This window comes from Narcine bancroftii, chromosome 1, assembly GCF_036971445.1.
Source record: "Narcine bancroftii isolate sNarBan1 chromosome 1, sNarBan1.hap1, whole genome shotgun sequence".
NCBI classification, from domain to species: domain Eukaryota; kingdom Metazoa; phylum Chordata; class Chondrichthyes; order Torpediniformes; family Narcinidae; genus Narcine; species Narcine bancroftii.
This window is the reverse complement of record NC_091469.1, coordinates 160744531-160768828: the sequence shown is the minus strand read 5'-3', so window position 1 is coordinate 160768828 and position 24298 is coordinate 160744531. Positions and strand designations below refer to the sequence as shown.

General features: G+C 44.0%; 1 protein-coding gene across 2 annotated transcripts in view; it reads left to right on the top strand.

The window, feature by feature from the left end:
• paip1 (poly(A) binding protein interacting protein 1) overlaps positions 1-24298 on the top strand; it is a 79233-nt gene that overhangs the window by 48197 nt on the left and 6738 nt on the right. For both annotated transcript variants that reach the window (XM_069883672.1, XM_069883666.1), the window contains 3 exons: positions 3220-3337; positions 6504-6558; positions 14270-14345. In XM_069883672.1, the coding sequence (XP_069739773.1) occupies positions 3220-3337; positions 6504-6558; positions 14270-14345 (249 nt within the window). The remainder of the gene's footprint in view (positions 1-3219; positions 3338-6503; positions 6559-14269; positions 14346-24298) is intronic.

Genomic DNA, 24298 nt, shown 5'->3' with positions numbered 1-24298 from the left:
GCGGGTTGTGACGGCCTGGCTTGGCCGCTCCTGCACCAGGGCCGCTCTCTGCAGCTCAGAATGTGGCATAGCAGTGGTGATCTTCCCTACACATAAACCCCTACACAGCTGAAACTTTTGTGGGAAACACAGTGGTTCCACCTGCATGGGGGAAGGCGGCCATTGCTATGCCACATATTAATGACTGGTGGCACTGCGGCACCAGTCGCCCTGCCTCCATCAGATCCGGAGGTGCTACGAGGCACCTCTGGATATGAATAGGCCCTTTCGTGTCCGGATAACACTGCAGCAGCCTTTTGGGGCTGTCATCGGAAAGGTGAGTTCGCAGTTTAAATCCACTCCTGTCGCTGGCCTCAAGGTAGAGGGTCCACCTGAAAGGGCCTTTAGTTTCAATTAAGAGCATATTTGATGGATAAGCTTGGACCAACTATGTTTTTATCCAGTTGTATCAAAGCAGAACTTCTTATTAGGAGTAGAATTGTAAAAAAATTACTACTTTGGTATATTCGCTATTACAAGCAGGAACTCCAAAACTAGGATTTCATAGATCTAGACAAAGATTGGAAACAGATTTAAATATTACAATTGATGAACAAACATGGAGAATTTGTGTAGTGTTACGGAGTCCTGAGGACCCCAAAAACCAGCAGTAATAGATATTCACCACAACACAGGGTTACTTAAACAAAATGGTTTTTAATTATATTTGAACAAGAAAACAGAATTAAACTTTAACTTATTACTTAATCTACCTAACTGCTTAATCCCCCCTCTAATACTAAGCTTTGGATCACAGTCCAATCTCACTGGTTGCAGGCAATTCTTGTACTGTGCACAGAAGTTAGCATTAACAAAGTTCACCAGTCTTTGGTGCTTAACAGGCAAATGGTTACCACTCAGGGGGATTCTTGCTGGTTTTCAGAGAGATTCCTTTTTCCAGGACATCCACAACTGATTCCTTCTCAATCAGTCTTGCTGACGAAACTTGCCCCCTTCAGGGTTCTCCAGATGATCCTCTTTCTTTCAGATTGCCGGTCTTCTCCTTTGACCAGACAGTCTTCCAAAGGTTTGCCAGCTTTGTCCTTCTGGAACTGATTTCTGTCTCCTCTCTCTCTGTTTCACACCCTCCCTCTCTTGAGAACAAAACTGTTCTCTTCTGCCTGCAAAGATCACACGCTCTCCCAGGCAAGCTGCTGTCGATAGTTTGTTGCCTCCTTCAAAAAAAGCATTCTGCAAAAGTCCTGCAAATATTCTGTGTTTTACAATGTGTGTGTGCAAGCTGCTCTAACAAATCCTCCCAAACCACCTCTAAATACTCTGTCACAGTGGGACTGTATGACTAATACCATTAATGTAAGATGTTGACTAGTTCAATACAAATTTTTTACATCACCTATATTTTACACCACAGAAGTTGAACAGATTGAAATCAGATTTATTGGATCAATGTTTTAGGAGTGGTGAAGATGTAGGATCTTTTATATATTCAACATGGTCTTGTCCTAAAGTAAGGCCCTTTTGGGCAGATCTCCTTAATTTTTTGAAACAAGTTGTAAGAATTGTATTTCTGCAAAGTCCTGATTTTTTTTAAGGAAACATAGAAAGTACAATATCTAAACTAAAATTATCAATATATCAAGTGGAATTTGTTAAATTAGCGTTAGTAATAGCGAAGAAATGTATTGCAATTACATGGAAATTTGATTTATCTCTAGCTATCCCAAGGTGGCATGCAGAAATTCAAAGTTGTATTCCTTTGGAAAAAATTACTTATAATTTGAGGAATAAATATCCTATGTTTTTACAAATTTGGCATCCATATACCCAAATAATGGGATTGAATTTGTAATGACATTCATCCTTATGCCTGTAAACCTCTGAATGTTTACGATAGATCTGGAGATATTTGTCTGACGACATCTTTCTCTGCAAATCCAAAGATTTTCTTTTTTTTCTTTTTTTATATACCTATAAAGTTAGTTTATATATTGTTTTTTATGAGGGGGTGGTTGGGAGAGAGGGAGTTTTGGGGCTTTTTAAATTTGTTTCACTGTATTATAATAATAACTTTAGGTGAATGGAAAATTGTAAATAAAATATTCAACAAAAAGATATATAGACAAAAACTGAAAATACAGAAAAAAAATTCAGTAGTAAATAATGAGTTTGTCGTTGAGGAGTCTGATGGTGGAGGGGTAGGAACTGTTCCTGAACCTGGGGGTGCGAGTCTTGTGACAGCTGCCTCTTTCCTGATGGCAGTAACGAGAACGGAGCGTGTCCTGGGTGGTGTGGATCCTTGATGATTGCTGCTGCTCTCCGTCACCAGTGTTCCATGAAGATTTTCTTCATGTTGGGGAGGGGTTTGCCTGTGATGTCCTGGGCTGTGTCTACTACCTTTTGCAGGACTTTACCCTCTGAGATATTGTTGCTCTCATACCAGGGCATGGTGCAGCCGGTCAGCACACTTCCCAGTACACATCTATAGAAGTTTGCCAAGATTTCCAATGTCATATCAAGCCTCTGCAAAGTCATGAGGAAGTAGAGGCGCTGACATGCTTTCTTCTTGATGCCATTAGTGTTTTGGGTCCAGGAAAGGACCTATGAAATAGGAACTCCCAGGAAAACTCTTCAGACAGCTCGTTCCATATATCCATCACTCTCTATTTGGGGGGTGGGGCAGGTGTCCCTCAGATCCCTTTTAAATCTTTTCCCTCTCTCTTAAATCTATGGACTCTTGTTTTAGATTCCTATGCCCGGGGTGGGGGGATAAAAAAGACTGCCTTATTTATGGATCTCCTGATTTATTAGACCTCTACATGGTTTCCCCCTTCCATGCTGCACTGAGAAAGTCCCTGCCTCTCCTTCAACTCAAGCCTTGTAATTTTAAATTTGGACATACAGCACGGTAACTGGCCCTTTCAGCCCATAAGCCCGTACCACCCAATAAATCACCCTGGTACATTTTGAACATTGGGAGGAAAGTCACACAGACACAGGGAGAACATAGAAACAATTTACAGACAGCATCAGATTCGAACCCCGGTCGCTGACGCTGTTACGCTGTTGCGCTAACTGTGCTGCCCCAAAAGGTCATATTTTTCTAGTTGAATCATTTGCATTTGTTTCTTAGCAGGGCTGAGACCTTTAATCTCCAGGGACTGTTGAAGTCATGACCGGGTTGTCAGCACTGATTTACTTTCCGATCTGAACTCTTTTCAGAGACGTCAAGCAGATGCTGTTGAAGCTGCTGGAGTTGCGGTCCAGTAACTGGGGTCGTGTTCAAACAGCAGCTACATATAATGAAGCCACACCTGAAAATGATCCAAATTATTATATGGTAAGGACTGTTGCATCTTTGTTTTCAGTATTGGGTATGTTTCACAACTGAAATGAACCAAATGTTAAGTCACACTCAAATCCTTGGATTTCTGCGGCAACTTTCATAGCCTTCCACAGCTCTTCACGAGAAGTCAACTAAAATGCATTGACATTCAGATTGAAATGTGTGTGTGCATGTATAAAACTGAATGCACAAGACAGCCCTTGAGCTGGCTGTGATTGGTTGAACCTATGGCTCTTTACCTGTCCCCGATTATGGAGATGAATGATCTGTCTGTTAACTATTGGCCAGGACAATGGAGAAAGATCCTTCTCATTGCAGAGACAACGCCTCTGACGGTGCAGCTCGCTTCCGATTGCTATTATAGCAGTGGGGTTCGAATACTTTGAGACCCTGGGCTACGCAGAGTCAGAGCTGATCGGTTAACACATCTACACCTGTTGACATTGGTTGACCTATTGTCAAAGCTGTCAAATGTTAAATTTCATTAATTGCACGGTGGAAACCATTTCTGGCCGTTGAAACCTGTGGCGCTCCATTGCACCCAATTAACCTCCGGAACATTTTGGAGGCTGGGAGGAAACTGGAGCACCGGGCATAACTTATGCAGGTCACGAGAAGAACATGCAAACTTCTTACAGGCAGCACTGGATTTGAATCCTGGTCGCTGGTGCCCCATCAAGGTGAGTAGTCCACATTCTGTGATGTTTCAGACCATGACTCCTCGGTGGGCTACAGAATCAGGGCTCAGGCCAGAAACATTCGTTATATATAAGACTATAAGATGTAGGAGCAGAGGTAGCCATTTAGCCTATGAAGTCCGTTCCGCCATTCCGTCATGAGCTGATCCATTCTCCCCTTCAGCCCCACTCCCCTGTCTTCTCCCCATAAACTTTGGTATCCCATCTATTCAGATAGCTATCAATCTTTGCCTTAAATACACCCAATGACCTGGCCTCCGTAGCCGCCTATGGTAGCTCATTCCAGAGGTTCATCACTGGCTGAAGAAATCCCTACACATCTGTTTTAAATGAGCGCCCTTCGATCCTGAAGTTGGGTCCTCTTGTCCTTGACTCCTCTACCATGGGAAATGACTTTGCCACATCTACTCTATCCAGGCCTTTCAACATTCAGAAGGCTTCTATTATGGGGCCCCCATTCATTCTTCATAGGTGATAACTGCGTGACCTGCAGAGTTTCTTAAGCCCTTTTGTGTTTTTAATCAGTTAGTCAACTTTTAAAATTCAGACTTGCAGGTGTATTAGTTTCAGGAGACCGAGTAATTTGGTTAAATCTTTGATGGTCTGCTTTGTAAATGGCCAAAAGAAGTAATTTGGCAAGAGCTTGAGGTGTTTATCACCATCCCAAATATTCACGTTATTGACACAACACATGGTGAGGTTCTGCAGTGGGCCTTGAACCAATAGTTATCCTGCCGTCGACAATGCTCACAGTTTCTCTGTTTCTCCACATGTGAGAGTACAATTAATCATTTAATCTTTTTCCTTTCTGAAGTAGTTTTAGATCACACTTGGTAACTTCAAAGGGTTCCAAGTTTTCTTGGTTTAGGAATGTTTGCATTGGAATTAGGCAGAAGGACAGGCTTGTTTTTGTGGAAATATAAACCTCGTCTATGCAAATACTATGTCCACAAATGTATAGGGGAAGAAGGATTTCATACCCCGCGGTGTTGCAAACCCATTTTTGTCATCCAAGTGATTCAGCCAACTGATTTTGTACTTTTCAATTAGATTGTCCCTCATTCTTCTCAAATGACCCTAACGTAACTCTAATCTGCTTAATCTTGTGTAATGGGATATATCCCTCATCAGTCTAGTTAAACTTTGTGGCACTGCATCTATCTCAGGTATATTCTTGTTAGGATGGCAGACCACGCTTCCAGGCAGTATCCCTGATGTGGTTGCACCTGGGCTCCTTGCAGTTCAATACTTTTTTCTCCTTTAGTCCAAACTTGCTGTAAACCCTTCATATCATTTGCCTTTTTAAATACCTGCACTTTTATGATTCATGTGCAAAAATAGCTTGGGCCCTCCGAACACCACCCCTTTTCAATTTCTGTGCATTTAGAAAGATGGCTTCTTTTTTTTCCTCAACATTCAAGTTGGATGGTGACCTTGCATTTGCTCGCAGCACATTGCACCAGCTATGTTTTTGTTCATTTGCGGACTTTAGCTTCTTGGCGCCTCTCTGTATCTCACTTGCCCAATTTGGCAAACCCGGTTCTATTGCACTTGATCCCCTCTAAATCATCGGAGGTTTGGAACAGCTGGGGTCTCACGATCAGCCCCTGCTGCCGTCCCATCCCCCCTCACAGTTTCAGAGTGAAAATGATCCATTTATTCTCATTAACCTATCCTCAATCCATACCATTCTATTGCGCTCAATCCCCTACCCTTTAATTTTATTTAAAATACCTCATGTGGCAAAGATCTCCATATCCATTGTTTCTCTCATTATTTTTATTTAATTTTATTTACAGCACAGTTGAAGCCGATTCCGGCCACTTAAGCCCATACTGCCCATTTACACCCAAATTAATCTTCAATCCTATGTTTTGTAGGGTGGGAGGAAACCGGAGCACCTGGGGAAAACCCACGCAGGTCACAGGGAGAACTTAAAGGCAGCGCTGGATTTTGTAATTTACAACCTCAAAACACATTTGTCACTCATTCACGACGTTCCTGGTGTAAATCCACGTCAACTTCGCTCAATCCCACTTTCTATTTCCTCTTGAAGTCCCTCGTTACCACCTTCCTAGACTTTGGATTCTGGTTAGCTTGTGGTTTCTGCAGGAAATGGCGGTCTGCCTTCTCGGCCATTTCCAAGGTCAGTGGTGAGGGCTGGTGCGCCTCTTGTTTTCTGCACCCCTCCCAAAACCCCCAGGCTGATTTCAGTTTCATTATGTGTAGAGGAGTTACCACTCAACTTCACCGGAGCAGTCATGGACCCAGTTGTAGATTGATAACCCAGTGCGATCTCTTTGATTTTCTCCAATCTCTACATTTATCCCAATCACTGAAACACAACTAACCTGTGACCACGGATCTGCTGCTGAGTTAACCTGATAAAGGAACTAATGCTAAACTAGTCTTGTGTAACATCGTTAGCATTGAGTAACATTTTACTATGTTTTAATTTTCAGAATGAGCCTGTATTTTATTCAGCAGAGGGTATCCCTCTCACTCCAGCAGACCCAGGTTAGTCTTTTAGTGTCAGCCAGTCAATTATATTTTTTAAAATTTACTGATTATTCCCTTTTACTTCAAATTACCAAAGGAATTGGGCTGTGAGAAAGGATGTTTTATAGTCCTGGGCCAGGTTCTGAACTTCAGTGAGTCATGCTGTACTCTTCGGAGCTTGCTTGGTTTGCACAGAAATGTGACTCTTGAACCCACTGAACAGGACTGGTTGTTCAGAATGACTTCCTAGTTGCCATAAACTTGAGGAATCTTTCTAAACTGAACATGAAGGTAGGCAGTGTAAAGTTGATGGAAGGGGAGCTGATGTTTTAATGGGAAATTGGACTGTTGGAGTGTCCTTCAGTCAGAAATGGACCAACATGAGGTCATGCATCCCCAACACTGAACAGTCCTTTCTCATCACAGTTCTGAGCGCAGAAGCTACCAGATTATCCCCTTCCAGGGGAGGTGAACCGTTGTCCTTGACAAATTTGGTCTGCATTCACTTTGAAAATGCACAAATGTCTCTTGCCCTCAGTGAGCACCAGACAGGATACAATCGGGAGGAATAGTCAAGCTGGGCCCCAAATTAGGGGACAGCCCGATTTACCAGCAGAATGCACTTCATGATGTCTGAATTGAGACAGATGTCCCGGCGAAGCAAGCCGCCATCCGGCGTAGTAGTCCTCCGAGGAGTTGTACCTTTCAGTTGATGAACTTGATTCCTCCATCAAAATCCTTGTGTGTGATAGCCTGGCCAGAGTTGTACAGCGTGAAAGCAGACCCATCTTGTCCATGCCAGTCAAATTGTCTTCATGAAGTAGTCTCATTTGCATAGGTTCAGCCCACTTCCCAATCCATGTATCTGTTAGATGTGTTTTAAATGCTGCAATTGTAGCTGCCCCCTCATGCCCATCACCCTCTACGTAGAAAACCCAACTTCTCAAGTCCACAAGCTGAGGCTCCCTTACACTGTGGAAAAATCTGGTGAACCATCTCATCTATGGCTTTCAAGATGTTAGAAACCTCTAAAACATCACCTTTCAGCTTCCATCATTTCAGCAAAAGTAGTCCCAGCCAATTCAATTTGCTCTTTATAACTCAATCACGTCAATCCAAGCAACATCATTGCGAACGTTCTTCTGCACTCCCTTGAGCTTAATCACATCCTTCCTGCAGTATGGCAAGCAGAACTACACACAATATTCTAGTTCATTCTCACCAGCTTCTCGTACAGATGTAACATGATGTCCCAACTCTTAACTCAGTGCCGACTGATGAGGTCAAGCGTACCATGTGTCTTCTTCACCAATTTGTTCACCTGTGTTGCCATTTTCAGGGAACAATGTAGTTTGCAGCCCTCCCAAGATCCCTACAATTCTGTGGCTGACCTAGTTTCAATTCCCAAAGTACTTGTCCATTCCTTTGCCCAAACGTTCAGTTGATATAGACCCCGCTGAATCCTCAAATGACTTCACTGGCCATCTCCCCAACTCTGGTGTTATCCTCCAACTCATTAATCACTCCACCTCATTGTCATCCAAATTTGTGAATACACATGATGAAGAGCAGAGGACCTAACACTGATCCCTTTGTTACACCATTGGTCATAGGCCTCCAAACTTGAGAAGCAGCCCTCCACCATCACCCTCTATTTCCTAGTCATCCTGGACCCATGTGATCTCACTTTCTGGACCAGCTACTAATCTGGAGTTTATAAGAACATAAGGAATTTGGAGCAGGAATAGGCCATCCGGCCCGTTGAATGTGCTCCTCCTGGCTGATCTGATGATAGACTCATCTCCACCTACCTGCCTTTTCCCCATGTCACTTAATTCCCCTACTACTATGTAGAAATCCATCCAAAATGCTTGCTAAAGCCCATGTAGAAAATGCTGACTGCCCTCGCTATGCATAATCTTGCAAGCATAAGTGACCACAAGACTCTCCTTGTGCAAATGAAGGACCATTCCAAAGATGCCCTCTGTCGTACTATGGGATAAACTCTGTATGCATTTGGCCACTCCAAATAGTGGTTCCTTGGATTGTCGGCATTTGAAATGTACATTGCCATGATCTATGACCGCATGGCCAACATATCCTTCATACTAATGTTGCTGTCGATCAGAGCACCAAATTTGTTTCAATGAGAAGTGAAAGGTGGTGCAGAAATCTATAGCAGGCATCCTGAGAATCACATCTGATCTGCACATCTGCCCGATGAGATTGCACGGTTCCTAAACATCATGCAGTCGGCGGTGCAAAATGATTCCACCACCATTGGATTGGATCGAGGCTGTACATTGCTGGGACAGCAATCAAATTGGTCATCGGAGGGTTATCTTTTTACTGCCATTCATGAATAGTACTGGGAGGCAACTGCTTTGAGGAACCTCTCTGTGCTCAGTAATTGCAGGGGCTGGAATGCTGATTGCAGTCACATTCACTCAGCAGCCTTGAGTGTTTGATCCAACCCTGGTTCCTCCCGAGGTACCCAGAATCCAGTTTTCAGTCAAGTTGAATTGACCCACATGCAATCAAGGAACCGCTGAAAGAACACAACATGCATTTAAGGCTTTCGGGCCAGACAACATCCTGACTCTAAAATTAGCTCTGCTTTAGCCTAGTTCTTCCAATCCAGTTACAAGACATCCTTTCTTAAATAAGGATTCCTAAACTGAACCCTACTCTCCAAGTAAGGCCTCACCAGTGTCTTATAAAGCCTTTGCAATCTCCTTTCTGTATGGAGCAAGATTTGGACAATATTGAAGCATGTGGCATGTAACATTAGCTCCAGAAAGGTGACAAGCATTGACCTCCAACAAGAGGGTTCTAATCTTTGAAAGCTATTCCCATTCATATCCTGGCTATCACCTGTGTCCAGAAATTCAACTGGACCAACCCCACTAATTTGATGTCTGGAAGAGAAGGATCGAGACTGGTTATGGTTCACATCAACTCCAGCCTTCCAGCAAGCCTTGACACATTTCAATTTGCCTACCATCCAAACACATCCATGGTAGATGCTGTTTTGGGTTTCCCCCATCAGCCCTGGAACATCTGGGTGCTATGGACACCTGTTTCTAGACTACAGTTCTGCCTTCAATATCATTGTCCCAAGCAAACTTATCCCCAAAGTTTGGGATCTAATCCTCAGCATCTAATCGTTTGCTTTCTGTCTAACACACTGCAGATGGGCAGCAACATCTCCATGATTGTACTCAATGCAGGAACTCAAAGATGTCCACTTCGTCATCTAACGACAGTCCCTCTACACTTACAGCTAAATGGACTGCTCATTAATTTTATTTTCAGAAGGTTTGCTTCCAGAAAGAAAATTGGGGATTATGATAGACAACTTCAAGATGAACATAAAGATCATTTTCTTTTTCAATATTTTTTATTGGTTTTATCAAATAAATGTTCCATAGGTACATAACAATAAAATAAAGTACTAAATCTCTTGTAGCATTACAAATAGTTCTGAAACCTATGTTACATTAAAAAGAAAAACACTAGACTAAATATTAATTCAATCTCCTCCCTTCAGACACTACTAATAATAAAGAGACGGTAAACATTAGGTTCAAAAACTAGTTAATCTTGCAAATTTTGAAAGTACTTAAAAGAACCTTAAAGATTTCAGATTTGCTGCATCACAGGAAATTGGAGAAACATGAACTTTTATTGAATTTGGCATTAAGTGTATACTTGCCACATGTAACAGAATGTATCGCAGCTGTTGCGACATTGATGAGACATTTCTGCTGAATTGAATCTTCTCGAAGACGATAAATGCTGCTGTTAAGTACACTCACTCTGCTCTTGCATGAAAAACACAAGCATCAATGTGCATTCAATCCATAGCAATGTAGCGCACAGCATCTGCATATGTGAGTTGCTTTTATAGCCTGTCTGCAACTATCCTGACCAAACCTGCCCAGGCCCAAGGCAACATTTACATAGCACCTGCACTGACCAAAACAGCTTGCTTCATAGGCAATATACTAGAAGACATAAACTATGACAGGAAATCACAAAATAGGTTACATCCGAAAATCAGTACGTGAAAGGAAAATGTTAAGGTGTTTGTGATCAGCAGGTCAAAATCAATAAAAAGCACCCAAAAATGTTCAAGAAGCAAAATCTTACTGGCCAATAATCTTCAGATTTGCTGACAACACCACAGTTATGGACTATGAGTATAAAATAATGATGAGATGGAATACCGGAAGGCGATTGAAAGTCCAGTGGCATGGTGCCAAGACCGCAACCCAATGTCACTAAGACAAAGGAGATGATCATTGAATTGCGGAGAGGGGAGAGAAGCCACAACCCTTTCCATATTAATGGTGCCGAAGTGGAGAGAACAAATGACCCGACCCGGACGAGCACATTGAGACTGTGGTCAAGAACCCAATGCCTCTAATTTATTAAGACAAATGAAATTTGGCAAGTCCTCCATGTCTCTCAACAGATTCTTCAGGTGATATTGAAAGCAGACTCGCTGCTCTGCTCGAGACCGGAAGAAGGTGGTAAATGCAGCTCAGAACATCACAGAAACCCTCTCCTCCTAGGACTCCACCTACATTTCCCAAGGAAAGGCAGCCGATATACTGAAGAATCCCATCACATCCTGGACACACTCCTCCCAACGGGTAGAAGGCTCAAGAGGTGAAATCACACATCAACTATCTTAGGCACATTTTACCCACAGACAATACAGTGCCTCATTTTGCCCTTTATACTAATTGATCTTTTTTCACTAAGCTACTTTACATGGTAATATGAATGTTAGAGTTGATCTGTAAGACAGCTTGCAGAAGAATCCTTCTCACTGTGACAATTAAACCTCCAAAACCTTTCCATCATTTACTTGGCACCAGACTGGCAAGTGATGAAATACTCCCCATGTGTCCAAATGAGTGGAGCTTTAAGAATGGGCAATTTGCTGGACACCACCTAAGATAAAGGAGCCTGTTTGATTTGCATCAATCCATTACCCTGATCATTCATTCCCTAAATCAGTAGTGTATCCCATTATCAAAATGTACTGCCATTTTTCATCCAGCTAACTGCAGCCCCGAACAGAGGCCATTAGCACGCAAGTTACTTGTAGATCCCCTCCGAGCCATGCGCCATACTTGCTCCTTCATTCACCGTCATCTGAAGCTTGGAGCTGTCTCCCCAACAGCTCTTTACTGGAACAGTTCAAATTGGTGTCTCACTGCTGGCTTCTCAAGGGCTGGGTCACAAATGCTGGCCTTGGCAGCAATGTCACATTCTGAAAAGTAAATGAACCTTATCTATACTCCAGCCACATTCATAGTTTAGTGTCTTCTAGCATCTATGACCACCTAAAATGTCTTTCATTTTGTGGGGAAGGGGTGCATGAAGGAATTTTTTGATTGTTTGTGGGGCAAGGTGATCCTAACCCTAGCTATGATTCTTAAGGATATTGTCCCGTTTCTCCCCCCCCCCCATCCTTGACTGCAAAAGGAGTGGGGCACCCCCTCTATCTACATGATTTATGGTTTTGGGTTGCCTGGTTCACAGATTGAGCTGACGCCATAGCTCAAAGGGGTTGAAAATGCCACATTATTGTATTTTAAAGATGTTGAACTTAGAGAACAACTGTTGTCCCTGCCTCGAGTGAAGCCCACAGCCCAAAAGCGAAATAATCCATCAGTTCTATAAAGAAACATGGTGCAGAGTTTTGAGAATTGTGGTACTAGGCCTTGAATTTCTCTCCTTCCCATTCCGTCAATTATTATCACCAATAGGAGCATAGGAAGTAGGAACAGGAGTCGGCCAAAAATGGCCCATTGAGCCTGCTCTGCCATTCAATACGATCATGGCTGATCTAATTTATGACCTAACTCCATCTACCTGCCTTCTCCCCATATCCTCTAATTCCTCTATCATGTAAAAATTTATCTAACCAAATTTTAAATTGGCTAACTATTTTATATAATATATATATTTACACTTGGGGTTCGAGCCCATAGTGCCCTGAAAATGACGATATAGGTGGATCAGGTGGTGAAGAAAGCATTCACCATGCTTGACTTTAGAGGGTAAGGCATGGAATATAAAGATTGGGCCGGTCTGTTGCAGATTTACAAATCGCTGGTTAGATAAGCACTTGGAGTAGTTCCACAATTCAACTTGCCATGCTAAAGGGAGAATGTGCAGGTGGAATTCACTGCAGACAAGTGTGAGCTCTTGCATTTTGGAAGGACAAACCAAAGTAGGGCATGCACACGGTGAATGGTCGGGGACAGAACAGATCTGGGAATACAGAGACATTCCCTGAAAGTGGCGTCACAGGTGGACAGGGTTACAAAGAGAGCTTTTGACATTGGCTTCATTAATCAAAGTATTGAGTATCGGAGTTGGGATGTTATGATAAAGTTGTATAAGACGTGGGTGAGGCCAAATTTGGAGGTTTTGATCTCCAAACCACAGGAAGCATGTCAATAACATAGAAAGAGTGCAGAGATTTACTGGGATATTGCCAGGTCTTGAGGAACTGAGTTACAGGGAAAGATTAAACATGAGGAATTTATTGCTTGGAGCGTAGAAGAATGAGGGGTGCTTTGATAGAGGAATTTAAAATTGTGGGGGTATAGACAAAATAATTGCAAGTAGGCTTTGTCCACTGAGATTAGGCGAGATAAACCAGAGGACATGGGATAAGAGTGAAAGGGGAGAAATGTAGGGGGAACTTCTTCACAACAGAGTGGTGGGAGCGTGGAACGAGCTGCCAGCTGAAGTGAATATGGGCTCTATTTTAACCTTTAAGAAAAAATTGGACAGATACATGGATGGGATGAATATGGACTGGGTGCAGGTCAGTGAGACCAGGCAGAATAATCGTTCTGTCCTGTGTTGCATGTAGTTGCACTGGAGACTTCAGTTGTGGGAGTGTTTTAACAGGTTGGACTTGTTTTCCTGGAGTGAAGGAGGCTGGGGTGTTCAAATCTTTTTCCCAGGTTAGGTCTCCAAAAGACAAGGGCAGGAGTTTTAAAAGGGAAACCAACCATCTGCTGGTGGAACTGCCGTCGAGCAGTATGAGTGGGAGAAAATGAATAGAGCAGATAGAATAGCTGAAGGAACTCACAAGTCAGGCAGCATCAATGGGTAGAAATGGTCGGTCAGTGTTTCAAGTTGAAACCCTTTATCAAGTCTAAGATTAAAAACTGAAAAGAGAGAAAGAAGCTGGGCAAGGGTTGCAAAGATGAAGGGACAGAAGGTACAAGAGGTAAAGAGACGGGTGGAGGGAAAATCATGGACTGGAGGTGGTTGACATTTTGAGCCAAGCATTCTTTTTTCTCCCTGTTGCTCAACCTGTGGCGTTCCTCCAGCAGTCTTGAGTGAGACTGGCTGCCAGAGGAGATGCTGGAGTTGGGTACAATCACCACTTTTAAAAGAAATTTGAACAGGCAAGCATAGAAGGAAATGGGCCTTCAAAGTGTGGGCAAATGAGATTACAAGATTCTGTGCTGTATCCCTCTCTGACTCCATATACCACCATTGTGGTGTTCTTTTTAACATTACTGTTTTTTAAAAACTTTTCAACAGAACAGACCTGTTCGAATATTGTTGCAGTGTTTATAGACCTGTTGAATGCGAGCTGAAATGTGCAGATTTTTTTCCACAGGATTGTCAGCAAGATTCCAACTTGGTGAAATGGAAATTAGTTATTTTTTTTCTGCTTGGATTTCAGATTACCTGGAAAAGTACCAGGAGATGATTGATCGAGAGGAGTTGTTGCAAGGTTATTCTGATGAAGATGAAGATGTGTAAGTTTTCTTTCTAACCACTTTGATATACAAAACACACTTGGAGTATTGTGAGCAGTTTTCGTCTCCTTGTTGAAGGATATGCTGACGTTGGAGAGGGTTCATAGGATGTTTCCAAGAATGAAAGGATTATCTGAAGGAGCATTTGACAACACGGCCTGAACTTGGTGGAATTTAGGAGAATGAGGGTGGATCATTTCAAATGTTGATAGGCATGGACAGAGTTGAGATAGAAAGGTTGTTTCCCATGGTGGGAGAGTCTAGGACATGAGGGCACAATTCAGGTTTGAAGGGCTTCCACTTAGGGATGCAGAGGAATTTCTTCAGCCAGAGGGTGGTGAATCTGTGGAATTTGTTGCCACAGGCAGTTGTGGAGGCCGGGTTATTGGGGGTGTTTAAGGCAAAGATTGACAAGTTCTTGATTATCCAGGGCATCAGATGTTATGGGGAAAAGGCCGGGCATTGGGGTTGAGTGGGGAAATGGATCAGCTCATGATAAAATGGAGAGGCAGACTTGAAGGGCTGAATAACCTATATCAGTTTCTGTGTCTTATGGTCTTGTAGAGTCCCCTTTCAGGATTTTGACTGAAGTTATAATTGGAAATTATTGCTGCCTCCCTGGTGCAAGGGTATGAGATATCACAAATCGGGTCCAAAATATTCTGAGAGGAGAGGGAGAGCAGCCTGATGTCTTGGTACATGTGGGTACAAATTACATGGACAAGAAAAGGGAGGAGGTAATGAAAAGGGATTACAGTGAGTTGGGATGAAAGCTGAAAGACAGTTATAATTGGTGTTTCTTTTTCTTCTGAAAGTTTGATTCAGATTTTGCAATAAAGTATCTATTGGGAATATTTTTGATGATTAAGGTATGTTCTCCTCGTGTCTGTGTGGGTTTCCTCTGGGTGCTTCGGTTTCCTCCCACCATTCCAAAACATGCTGGAGGTTGAAGGTTACTTGGTTCGGCTGGGAGTCGGAGGAGGAGCTTGGAGAGAGTCGGCTGTGAATTAGAGGAGCTTGCTGAAAGTGACAGGGTTAATTGGTCAAGGGGCCAATAAAAGGAGTGAAAGGGGAGGGAGCGGCCAGCGAGGAGCGGCTCAGTGAGTGAGTGGAGCAGTGAAGGAGTGAGACTTCCTGGCTTTGGCTTATCAGGCTTCGGCGAAAGCAGGCAAGGAGAAAAGGTAAGCTGAGTGATTTGCCTTCGTATTCAGAGTCATGCCAATAGGGTTAGTGCTTTGTACTGGGTGTCAGATGTGGGAACAGTGGGTGACCTCCACCCTCCCAAATGGCCACATCTGCACCAGGTGTACCGAGATGCAGTTACTAAGGGAGCGAATTAGGGATATGGAGTTGCAGATTGATGACCTGCGGCTTGTAAGGGAGAGTGAGGAGTTAATCGACTCGACTTTCAGGGTGATAAATACTCCAGAACCCGTGTCAGGTAAGTGGGAAACCGACAGGGGGGGAAAGAAAAAAGCAAGAAAAACGGAGAGCACACCAGTGACTATCCCACTCAGCAACAGTTATGTTGTGTGGGATTCTGTTGAGGGAGATGACCGGACAGAAGATGGCCACGGGCATCCGGTCAATGGCAATGAGCCTGGCAGAGTGGTGCAAAAGTAAAGGAAAAGGAGAAATGCAGTAGTTATTGGGGACTCCATTGTCAGGGGTACAGACAGGAGGTTCTGTGAGCCAGATAAGTATACCTGCATGGTGTGCTGCCTCCCTGGTGCAAGGGTATGAGATATCACAAATCGGGTCCAAAATATTCTGAGAGGAGAGGGACAGCAGCCTGATGTCTTGGTACATGTGGGTACAAATGACATGGACAAGAAAAGGGAGGAGGTAATGAAAAGGGATTACAGTGAGTTGGGATGAAAGCTGAAAGACAGGAACGCTAGGGTGGTGATCTCGGGATTACTACCTTTCCAAATGCAAGTGATGAAAAGAATGTAAGGATAAGGAAAATGAACGTGTGGCTGAGGGGCTGGTGTACAAGGCAAGGATTTGGCTTCTTGCATCGTTGGGATCTCTTTTGGGGAAGGCATGATCTTTACAAGAGGGACGGGTTGCACCTAAATCCAAAAGGTGTCCACAGTTTGGCAAGTATGTTTGGTCCAGCAGTGGGGCAAGGTTTAAACTAATTTGGCAGGGGTATGGGAACCAGAGTGATAGGGAAAAGGGTAGGGAAGATAAAGTAATGGCCAGGAAAAGTAAACTAGGAAAAGTAATGTTGGGAGGAGAAAGTAAAAAAAATCAGATGGTGCAGTGAGTTTTCGGGTCAATGATGGTGTTAAGAAAATTACAAAGAAAAATAGTGAGCAGAAAAATCAAAAGAAAAGGTTACAGAAGTCACTAGATATTAAAAGGACAAAGAGCATAAGGGCACTTCATCTGAATGCCCGTAGTATTAGAAATAAGGTTAGTGAACTTGAGGCGCAAATCGGTACCCATGTCTATGATTGGGTCGCCATCACGGAAACATGGCCACAAGGTGACCCTAAATGGGAATTAAACTTTCAAGGGTATCAGATGGTTCAAAGAGATAGACAGGATGGTGAGGGAGGTGGAGTTACACTCTTAATCAAAGATGAGCTCCAGGCAGTAGTGAGGGATGATATAAGATCTAAAGAGCATAATGTTGAGTCCATTTGGGTAGAGATAAAGAATAACAAAGGGAAAAAATTAGTGGTGGGTGTTATCTATCACCCACCATATAACAATAGTTTAGTGGCACAGGAAATAAATAGAGAGATAAGTGAGGCATGTAATAATGATACGGCAGTCGTCATTGGGGGACTTCCACGTAGATTGGGAAAATCAAGTTGGTCGTGGGAGTCTGGAAGAGGACTTCATAGAATACATCCGCGATAGCTTTCTTGAGCAGCATGTTAAGGAACCCACAAGAGAAAATGCTCTCCTGGATCTAGTGTTGTGCAATGAGATAGGTGAGTAAATGATGTAATAGTCAGAGAGCAACTGAGAAATAGCGATCATAGTAGGATTGAATTTCTCATTCAGATGGAAGGGGAAATAGTTAGATCTAAAACTAATATATTAGGCTTAAACAGGGGTGACTACCATAGGATGAGGGAGGAATTGGGCAGAGTGGACTGGGAGCACAGGCTCATTGATGAAACAGTTGAGGAACAGTGGAAGATTTTCAAAGAAATACTTGGTAATGCTCAATAAAAATATATTCTGGTCAGGAAAAAGGGCAGCAAGGGAGGGAAAAATCAACCGTGGTTAACAAAGGAAATAAAGGAGAGTATAAAATTGAAGGTGCAGGTGTACAAAGCTGCAAAGAGTAGTGGGAAACTGGAAGATTGGGATAACTTGAAGAGACAACAAGGGGTTACAAAGCGGGTCATAAGAAATGGGAAAAAGGATTATGAAAGTAAATTGGCACAAAATATAAAAACAGAAAGAAAAAAAAATTATAAATATATAAAACGGAAGAGGGTGGCCAGAGTTAACATCGGACCCTTGGAAGATGAGAAAGGAAAACTGGGAGCAAAAAATGAGGAAATGGCTGAGGCATTAAACAAATATTTTGTCAGTCTTCAAGGTGGAAGACACGTCCAGCATGCCCAAGTATGGAGTTAAGGATGCGAATGTTGGGGAGGGCCTTGATAAAATAGTTGTTACAAAGGAAGTAGTGATGGAGAAACTAATGGGACTCTTCTTCTTTGGCTTAGCTTCGCGGACGAAGATTTATGGAGGGGGTAAATGTCCACGTCAGCTGCAGGCTCGTTTGTGGCTGACAAGTCCGATGTGGGACAGGCAGACACGGTTGCAGTGGTTGCAGGGGAAAATTGGTTGGTTGGGGTTGGGTGTTGGGTTTTTCCTCCTTTGCCTTTTGTCAGTGAGGTGGGCTCTGCGGTCTTCTTCAAAGGAGGTTGCTGCCCGCCAAACTGTGAGGCGCCAAGATGCACGGTTTGAGGCGATATCAGCCCACTGGCGGTGGTCAATGTGGCAGGCACCAAGAGATTTCTTTAGGCAGTCCTTGTACCTTTTCTTTGGTGCACCTCTGTCATGGTGGCCAGTGGAGAGCTCGCCATATAACACGATCTTGGGAAGGCGATGGTCCTCCATTCTGGAGACGTGACCCACCCAGCGCAGCTGGATCTTCAGCAGCGTGGACTCGATGATGTCGACCTCTGCCATCTCGAGTACTTCGACGTTAGGGATGAAAGCGCTCCAATGAATGTTGAGGATGGAGCGGAGACAACGCTGGTAGAAGCGTTCTAGGAGCCATAGGACTCTTTCTTTCTCTTCTTTGGCTTGGCTTCGCGGACGAAGATTTATGGAGGGGGTAAAAAGTCCACGTCAGCTGCAGGCTCGTTTGTGGCTGACAAGTCCGATGCGGGACAGGCAGACACGATTGCAGCGGTTGCAAGGGAAAATTGGTTGGTTGGGGTTGGGTGTTGGGTTTTTCCTCCTTTGCCTTTTGTCAGTGAGGTGGGCTCTGCGGTCTTCTTCAAAGGAGGTTGCTGCCCGCCAAACTGTGAGGCGCCAAGATGCACGGTTTGAGGCGTTATCAGCCCACTGGCGGTGGTCAATGTGGCAGGCACCAAGAGATTTCTTTAGGCAGTCCTTGTACCTTTTCTTTGGTGCACCTCTGTCACGGTGGCCAGTGGAGAGCTCGCCATATAATACGATCTTGGGAAGGCGATGGTCCTCCATTCTGGAGACGTGACCCATCCAGCGCAGCTGGATCTTCATAAGCGTGGACTCGATGCTGTCGACCTCTGCCATCTCGAGTACTTCGACGTTAGGGGTGTAAGCGCTCCAATGGATGTTGAGGATGGAGCGGAGACAATGCTGGTGGAAGCGTTCTAGGAGCCGTAGGTGGTGCCGGTAGCCATAGGACTAAAGCCAGACAAATCACCTGGTCCTGATGATATGCATCCAAGGGTTCTGAAGGAAATGGCAGAAGTTAGAGTTGATGCATTGGTGGTCATAGACCAAAATTCCTTGGATTCTGGGCAGGTCCCGGCAGACTGGAAGACAGCAAATGTCACGCCACTTTTTAAGAAGGGATGTAGGCAGAAGACTGGAAATTATCGGCCAATTAGCTTGACGTCTGTAGTTGGAAAAATGCTTGAAGCCGTCATTAAAGATGAAATAGTGAAACTTTTGGAACGTAAGGGTTCACTCAGGCAGACGCAGCATGGTTTTAGAAAGGGAAGATCTTGTTTGACAAACTTGTTAGGATTCTTTGAGGATGTAATGGGTGCGGTGGATAGAGGGGAACAGGTTGATGTTGTGTATTTGGATTTCCAGAAAGCGTTTGATAAGGTGCTGCACAAGAGACTTCTCAGTAAGTTACAGGGAAGTGGAGTCCGGGGAAGTCTATTGGCCTGGATTGAAAATTAGTTGTCTGACAGGAGGCAGAGAGTCGAGATAAATGGGAGTTTTTCAGGTTGGCAGAGAGTGGTCAGTGGGGTGCCGCAGGGGTCAGTGTTAGGCCCACAACTGTTCATCATTTACATTGATGACTTGGAGGAGGGGACAAAATGTGGTGTCGCCAAGTTTGCGGATGACACCAAATTGAGTGGAAGAGCAAATTGTAATGAGGATGTGGAGAGTCTGCAGAGGGATCGAGTTAAGCTGGATGAGTGGGCAAAGGTCTGGCAGATGGAGTACAATGTTAGTAAGTGTGAGGTGATCCACTTTGGCAAGAACAATAAAAGAGCTGAATATTATTGAAAGGGTGAAAAACTACAGCATGCTGTTGTGCAGAGGGACTTGGGAGGGCTTGTGCATGAATCGCAAAAAGTTAGGTTGCAGGTGCAGCAGGTTATTAAGAAGGCAAATGGAATGTTGGCTTTCATCGCTAGAGGAATTGAATTCAGGAGTAGGGAGGTCATGTTGCAACTGTATAAGGTACTGGTGAGACCACACCTGGAGTACTGTGTCCAGTTCTGGTCTCCATATTTGAGGAAGGATATACTGGCTTTGGAGATGGTCCAGAGGAGGTTTACTAGGTTGATCCCTGGGATGAAGGGGTTGACTTATGGTGAAAGATTAAATCGTCTAGGATTGTATTCGCTCAAGTTCAGAAGAATGAGAGGAGATCTTATAGAAACATATAGGATTATGAAGGGTATGGATAGGATAGATGTAGGAAGGTTTTTTGAGCTGGCCGGGGAAACTAAAACGAGAGGACACAGTCTCAAGATTCGGGGGAGTAGATTTAGGACAGAGATGAGGAAAAATAGTTTTTGCCAGAGAGTAGAGAATGTTTGGAATTCTCTAACCAGGGAAGTGGTTGAAGCTGCCTCATTAAACATATTTAAAATTTGGTTAGATAAATTTTTACATGATAGAGGAATTAGGGGATATGGGGAGAAGGTAGGTAGGTGGAGTTAGGTCATAAATTAGATCAGCCATGATCGTATTGAATGACGGAGCAGGCTCGATGGGCCGAATGAGGTGATAGAGGAATTAGGGGATAAGGGGAGAAGGCAGGTAGGTGGAGGTAGGTCATAAATTAGATCAGCCATGATCGTATTGAATGGCGGAGCAGGCTCGATGGGCCATTTTTGGCCGACTCCTGTTCCTACTTCCTATGTTCCTAAGTGGGTGTATGTGGGGCAGCACAGGTTCATCATGTTATACATTCCCAATTAAATATTAAAATTATTTTCCGAGCTAGTCACAGTGGGGATGTCTCTGAAATTCGGCACATGATGCCTCATACTCCCACCTCCTTGAACCCAGGTTCACCTTGGGGTCCTCTCCCTATTGGGCCTGGTTTCGTGGGGTTCCCCTGAGTGCTCCATTAAATGACCCTTAGAGTGGATAAATAGCAAAAGAAATCTAATGGGTTTTGCAAGACATGAGAATTAAGTTGTACAAAAAAATCAGGGAGAATGGAAATGATGGGATTGCTCTTTTGGAAGGAAACCTGGACCCATAAGGTGAATAGTCTCCTAAGTTGTAATAAGTAAGTGGTACAGATGTTACACAGATGATGTCCCATTTGTAGGTTATGGCTTCAAAGGACGTGACCTTGTGCTTGTTTCTTGCAGCCTAGTGATTACTGATTCCATCATTTGTATCTGTTTTCCACATTTCTACATCGTTCACTGTGCTTTGGGATAGATTGGCAATTAATATAGGATGCCATAGGTGCACTCTGCTTAGTATGGGATTACCTAAGGCCGTCTGGAAGTGGAAAAAAGTTTGAGAACCACCGGCTAACAGGATGGAGATTGAAAACTTGGCATTCACCAAGACCAAAGAGCTGATTGTTGACTTTAGAAGGGGAGAACCAGGGTTGTACGATCCAGTGATCATTGGGGGATCAAATTCCTGGGAGTCACTAACTTGGAGGACCGTTACTGGATTCAACACTCAAATGTCATCATGAAGAAACCGCGTGAACGCCTCTACTTCCTCAGGAGTTTGCGCTGGTTCAGTATACCAACGGAAATCATGGCAAACTACTACAGATGTGTGCTGGGAAATGTGCTGACCATCTGCATCATGGCCTGATATGGAGGTATCAGTACTTCTGAACGGAAAGCCCGGCAAAAGGTCGTGGACACAGCCCAGTGTATCGCAGGCAAAACTCCCCACCATCGAGAAGATCCATGTGGAAAGCTGGCGTCAGAGAGCAGCAGCAATCTCCGAGGATCCACATCACCCAGCTTACGGTCTGTTCTCGGTGCTACCATTGGGAAAGAGCCACAAAACACCTACCACCACATTCAGGAATAGTTGCCGTCCCTCCACCATCAGACACCTAAGGATATGGATCAAACTCGATCAGAGGCTCACTTGAGGACTCTTGCTTTACACATTATTCATGAATATTTATTTTCTGTATTGTACAGTCAGTTTGTTTACATTTCTCTCTTTTGTATGTAATGCACTCTGACAATAAATCTGAAAGACAACCTGCTGGAGGAAGTCAGCGGGTGGAACAGCATCACTCTGTTGATGGCAGTGGGGGGAGGGGGGGTGGAATTGTCCCCATTTTGGGTGTAGATGAAGGATTCCGATCTTAAACGCTGACCATTCTTTTTCTCCCATGAATGCTGCTTGACCCCCTGAGTTCCTCCAGCGGGTTTTCTTTCCACTCCAGATTCCAGCGTCTGCAGTCTCTTGTCTCCATGGAAAAGGATGGAGTTGGACTTAGAGTAGAGGCCTGACTTTAATAGTGTAAGGACAGAAATAGAAGTCTGTCTCTGTCAGGTTAAGACGCAAAGAACATTAGGTTGGGAACCTTGGTTTACAAAGTAAATTGAAGGTTTGATCAGAAAAGGAGGGGTATATACAGTATGTCAGGCATGCAGAATTGTTATGAAGCGAGTCCTTTGAGAGATTTTAGGCAAGCAATCTATTGAGAGCATCCGGGCTGGCTGCATCACAGTGTGGCAGAGAAAAGAGTAGCAGAGAGTCACTGGAGTCTTCCTTCCACCCATCGAGGTGATCTACTGGGATCGTGGCCTCAAAGAGGGCACGCAAAATTGTTGAGGACCCCTTCCACCCCGCACACATATTTTAGCTGCTCCTATCAGGGAAGAGATCCAGGATTATCAGATCCAGCGCCGCCAGGATGAGGAACAGCTTCTACCCACAGGCAGAGAGATCGCTGAATGGTTGATCTGCTCATACAAACCCTCATTGACTCGATGATTTATTCATCAATTATTTATTTTTATATCAGTATACAAGTACAGGCAGTTCCTGGGTTATGAACACGTTCTGTTCCTATGTCTATCTTTTAAGTTGAATTTATAGATAAGTTGAAATAGGTACATACAGTTCTTATTTAGCATTAGTTAGTCAAATGTTTATCTTAGTACTATAAAAAAAAATTAAAACAGTTTAGATAGGGAAAAAAGATCATGATTAAAAGTTAACACTCTCCTTCCATCAACGATTTGCATACTGGAAGGGGCATTCATGAGGGAACATTATGCGCATGACCGAAATAGGGGACAGTTTGTTTGTAATGCAGGGACTCCCTGTACAGGTACACAATCTTTTATCCAGACATCTAAAATCCGGAAAGCTTCAAAATCCGGCAAGTGGGGAGAGAGACCGGCAGCGCGAGTCGGGTGGGCGAAAGACCGCCAGCACGAGTCAGGCGGGCAAGGGGGTGGGGGGGGGGGGGGAGACCGGCAGCACGAGTCGGGCAGTTGGGGGACCAGCAGCGTGAGTCGGGGGTGGGGGGGGAGACCAGCAGCGGGATTGGAAGGTGGTGGGGGTGGATACGACAGCACAATTCGGATGGGCTTAAATCTGGCTTTCTGAAATTTGGAAAAATCTAAAATTCAGAACACACTGTGCCCCAAGGATTCCAGATGAAGGATTGTGTACCTGTACTGCTTATGTTCTGTCTGTATGTGTGTTTGCATGTTTTTACACTGAGGATCGAGGACGCTGTTTCATCGGGTTGTACTTGTACAAATGGATGATGATAAACTTTGACAAGCTGGATCCAAAATTGGCTTGGTGAACAGAGGCTGGAGGTGGAGGCTTGTTTTCCTGACTGAAAAACAAGGGCTCAGTATTGGGATCTGTACTGTTTGTCACAATTCTATGACTTGGATGAAAATTTCTGTGGTCTTTGAATAAAGCTTGCTGAGGGCATTCAGAGAGCTGGAGCTGCAGACAGTGAGGAAGGTTTCCAAAGTATACAGAGGGACATCGGTCTCAGTCATGGGTCGTTAAAACTGGCTGGATTAATTACAAGTTGCAGGAACCTTGGAAGCAAGAAATAGCAGGAGTCGGCCATCCCGCCCTTTGAGCCTGCACTGCCATTCACTGCCATTCACTGCCATTATGGCTGATCTGATGATCTCCACCTACATGTCTTTTCCCCATATCCCTTACTATGTGGAAATCCATCCAACCTTGTCTTAAATGTATTTACTGAGGTCACCTTCTCAATGTCAATGGGCAGCAAATTCCACACCACCCTCTGGGAAAAGCAT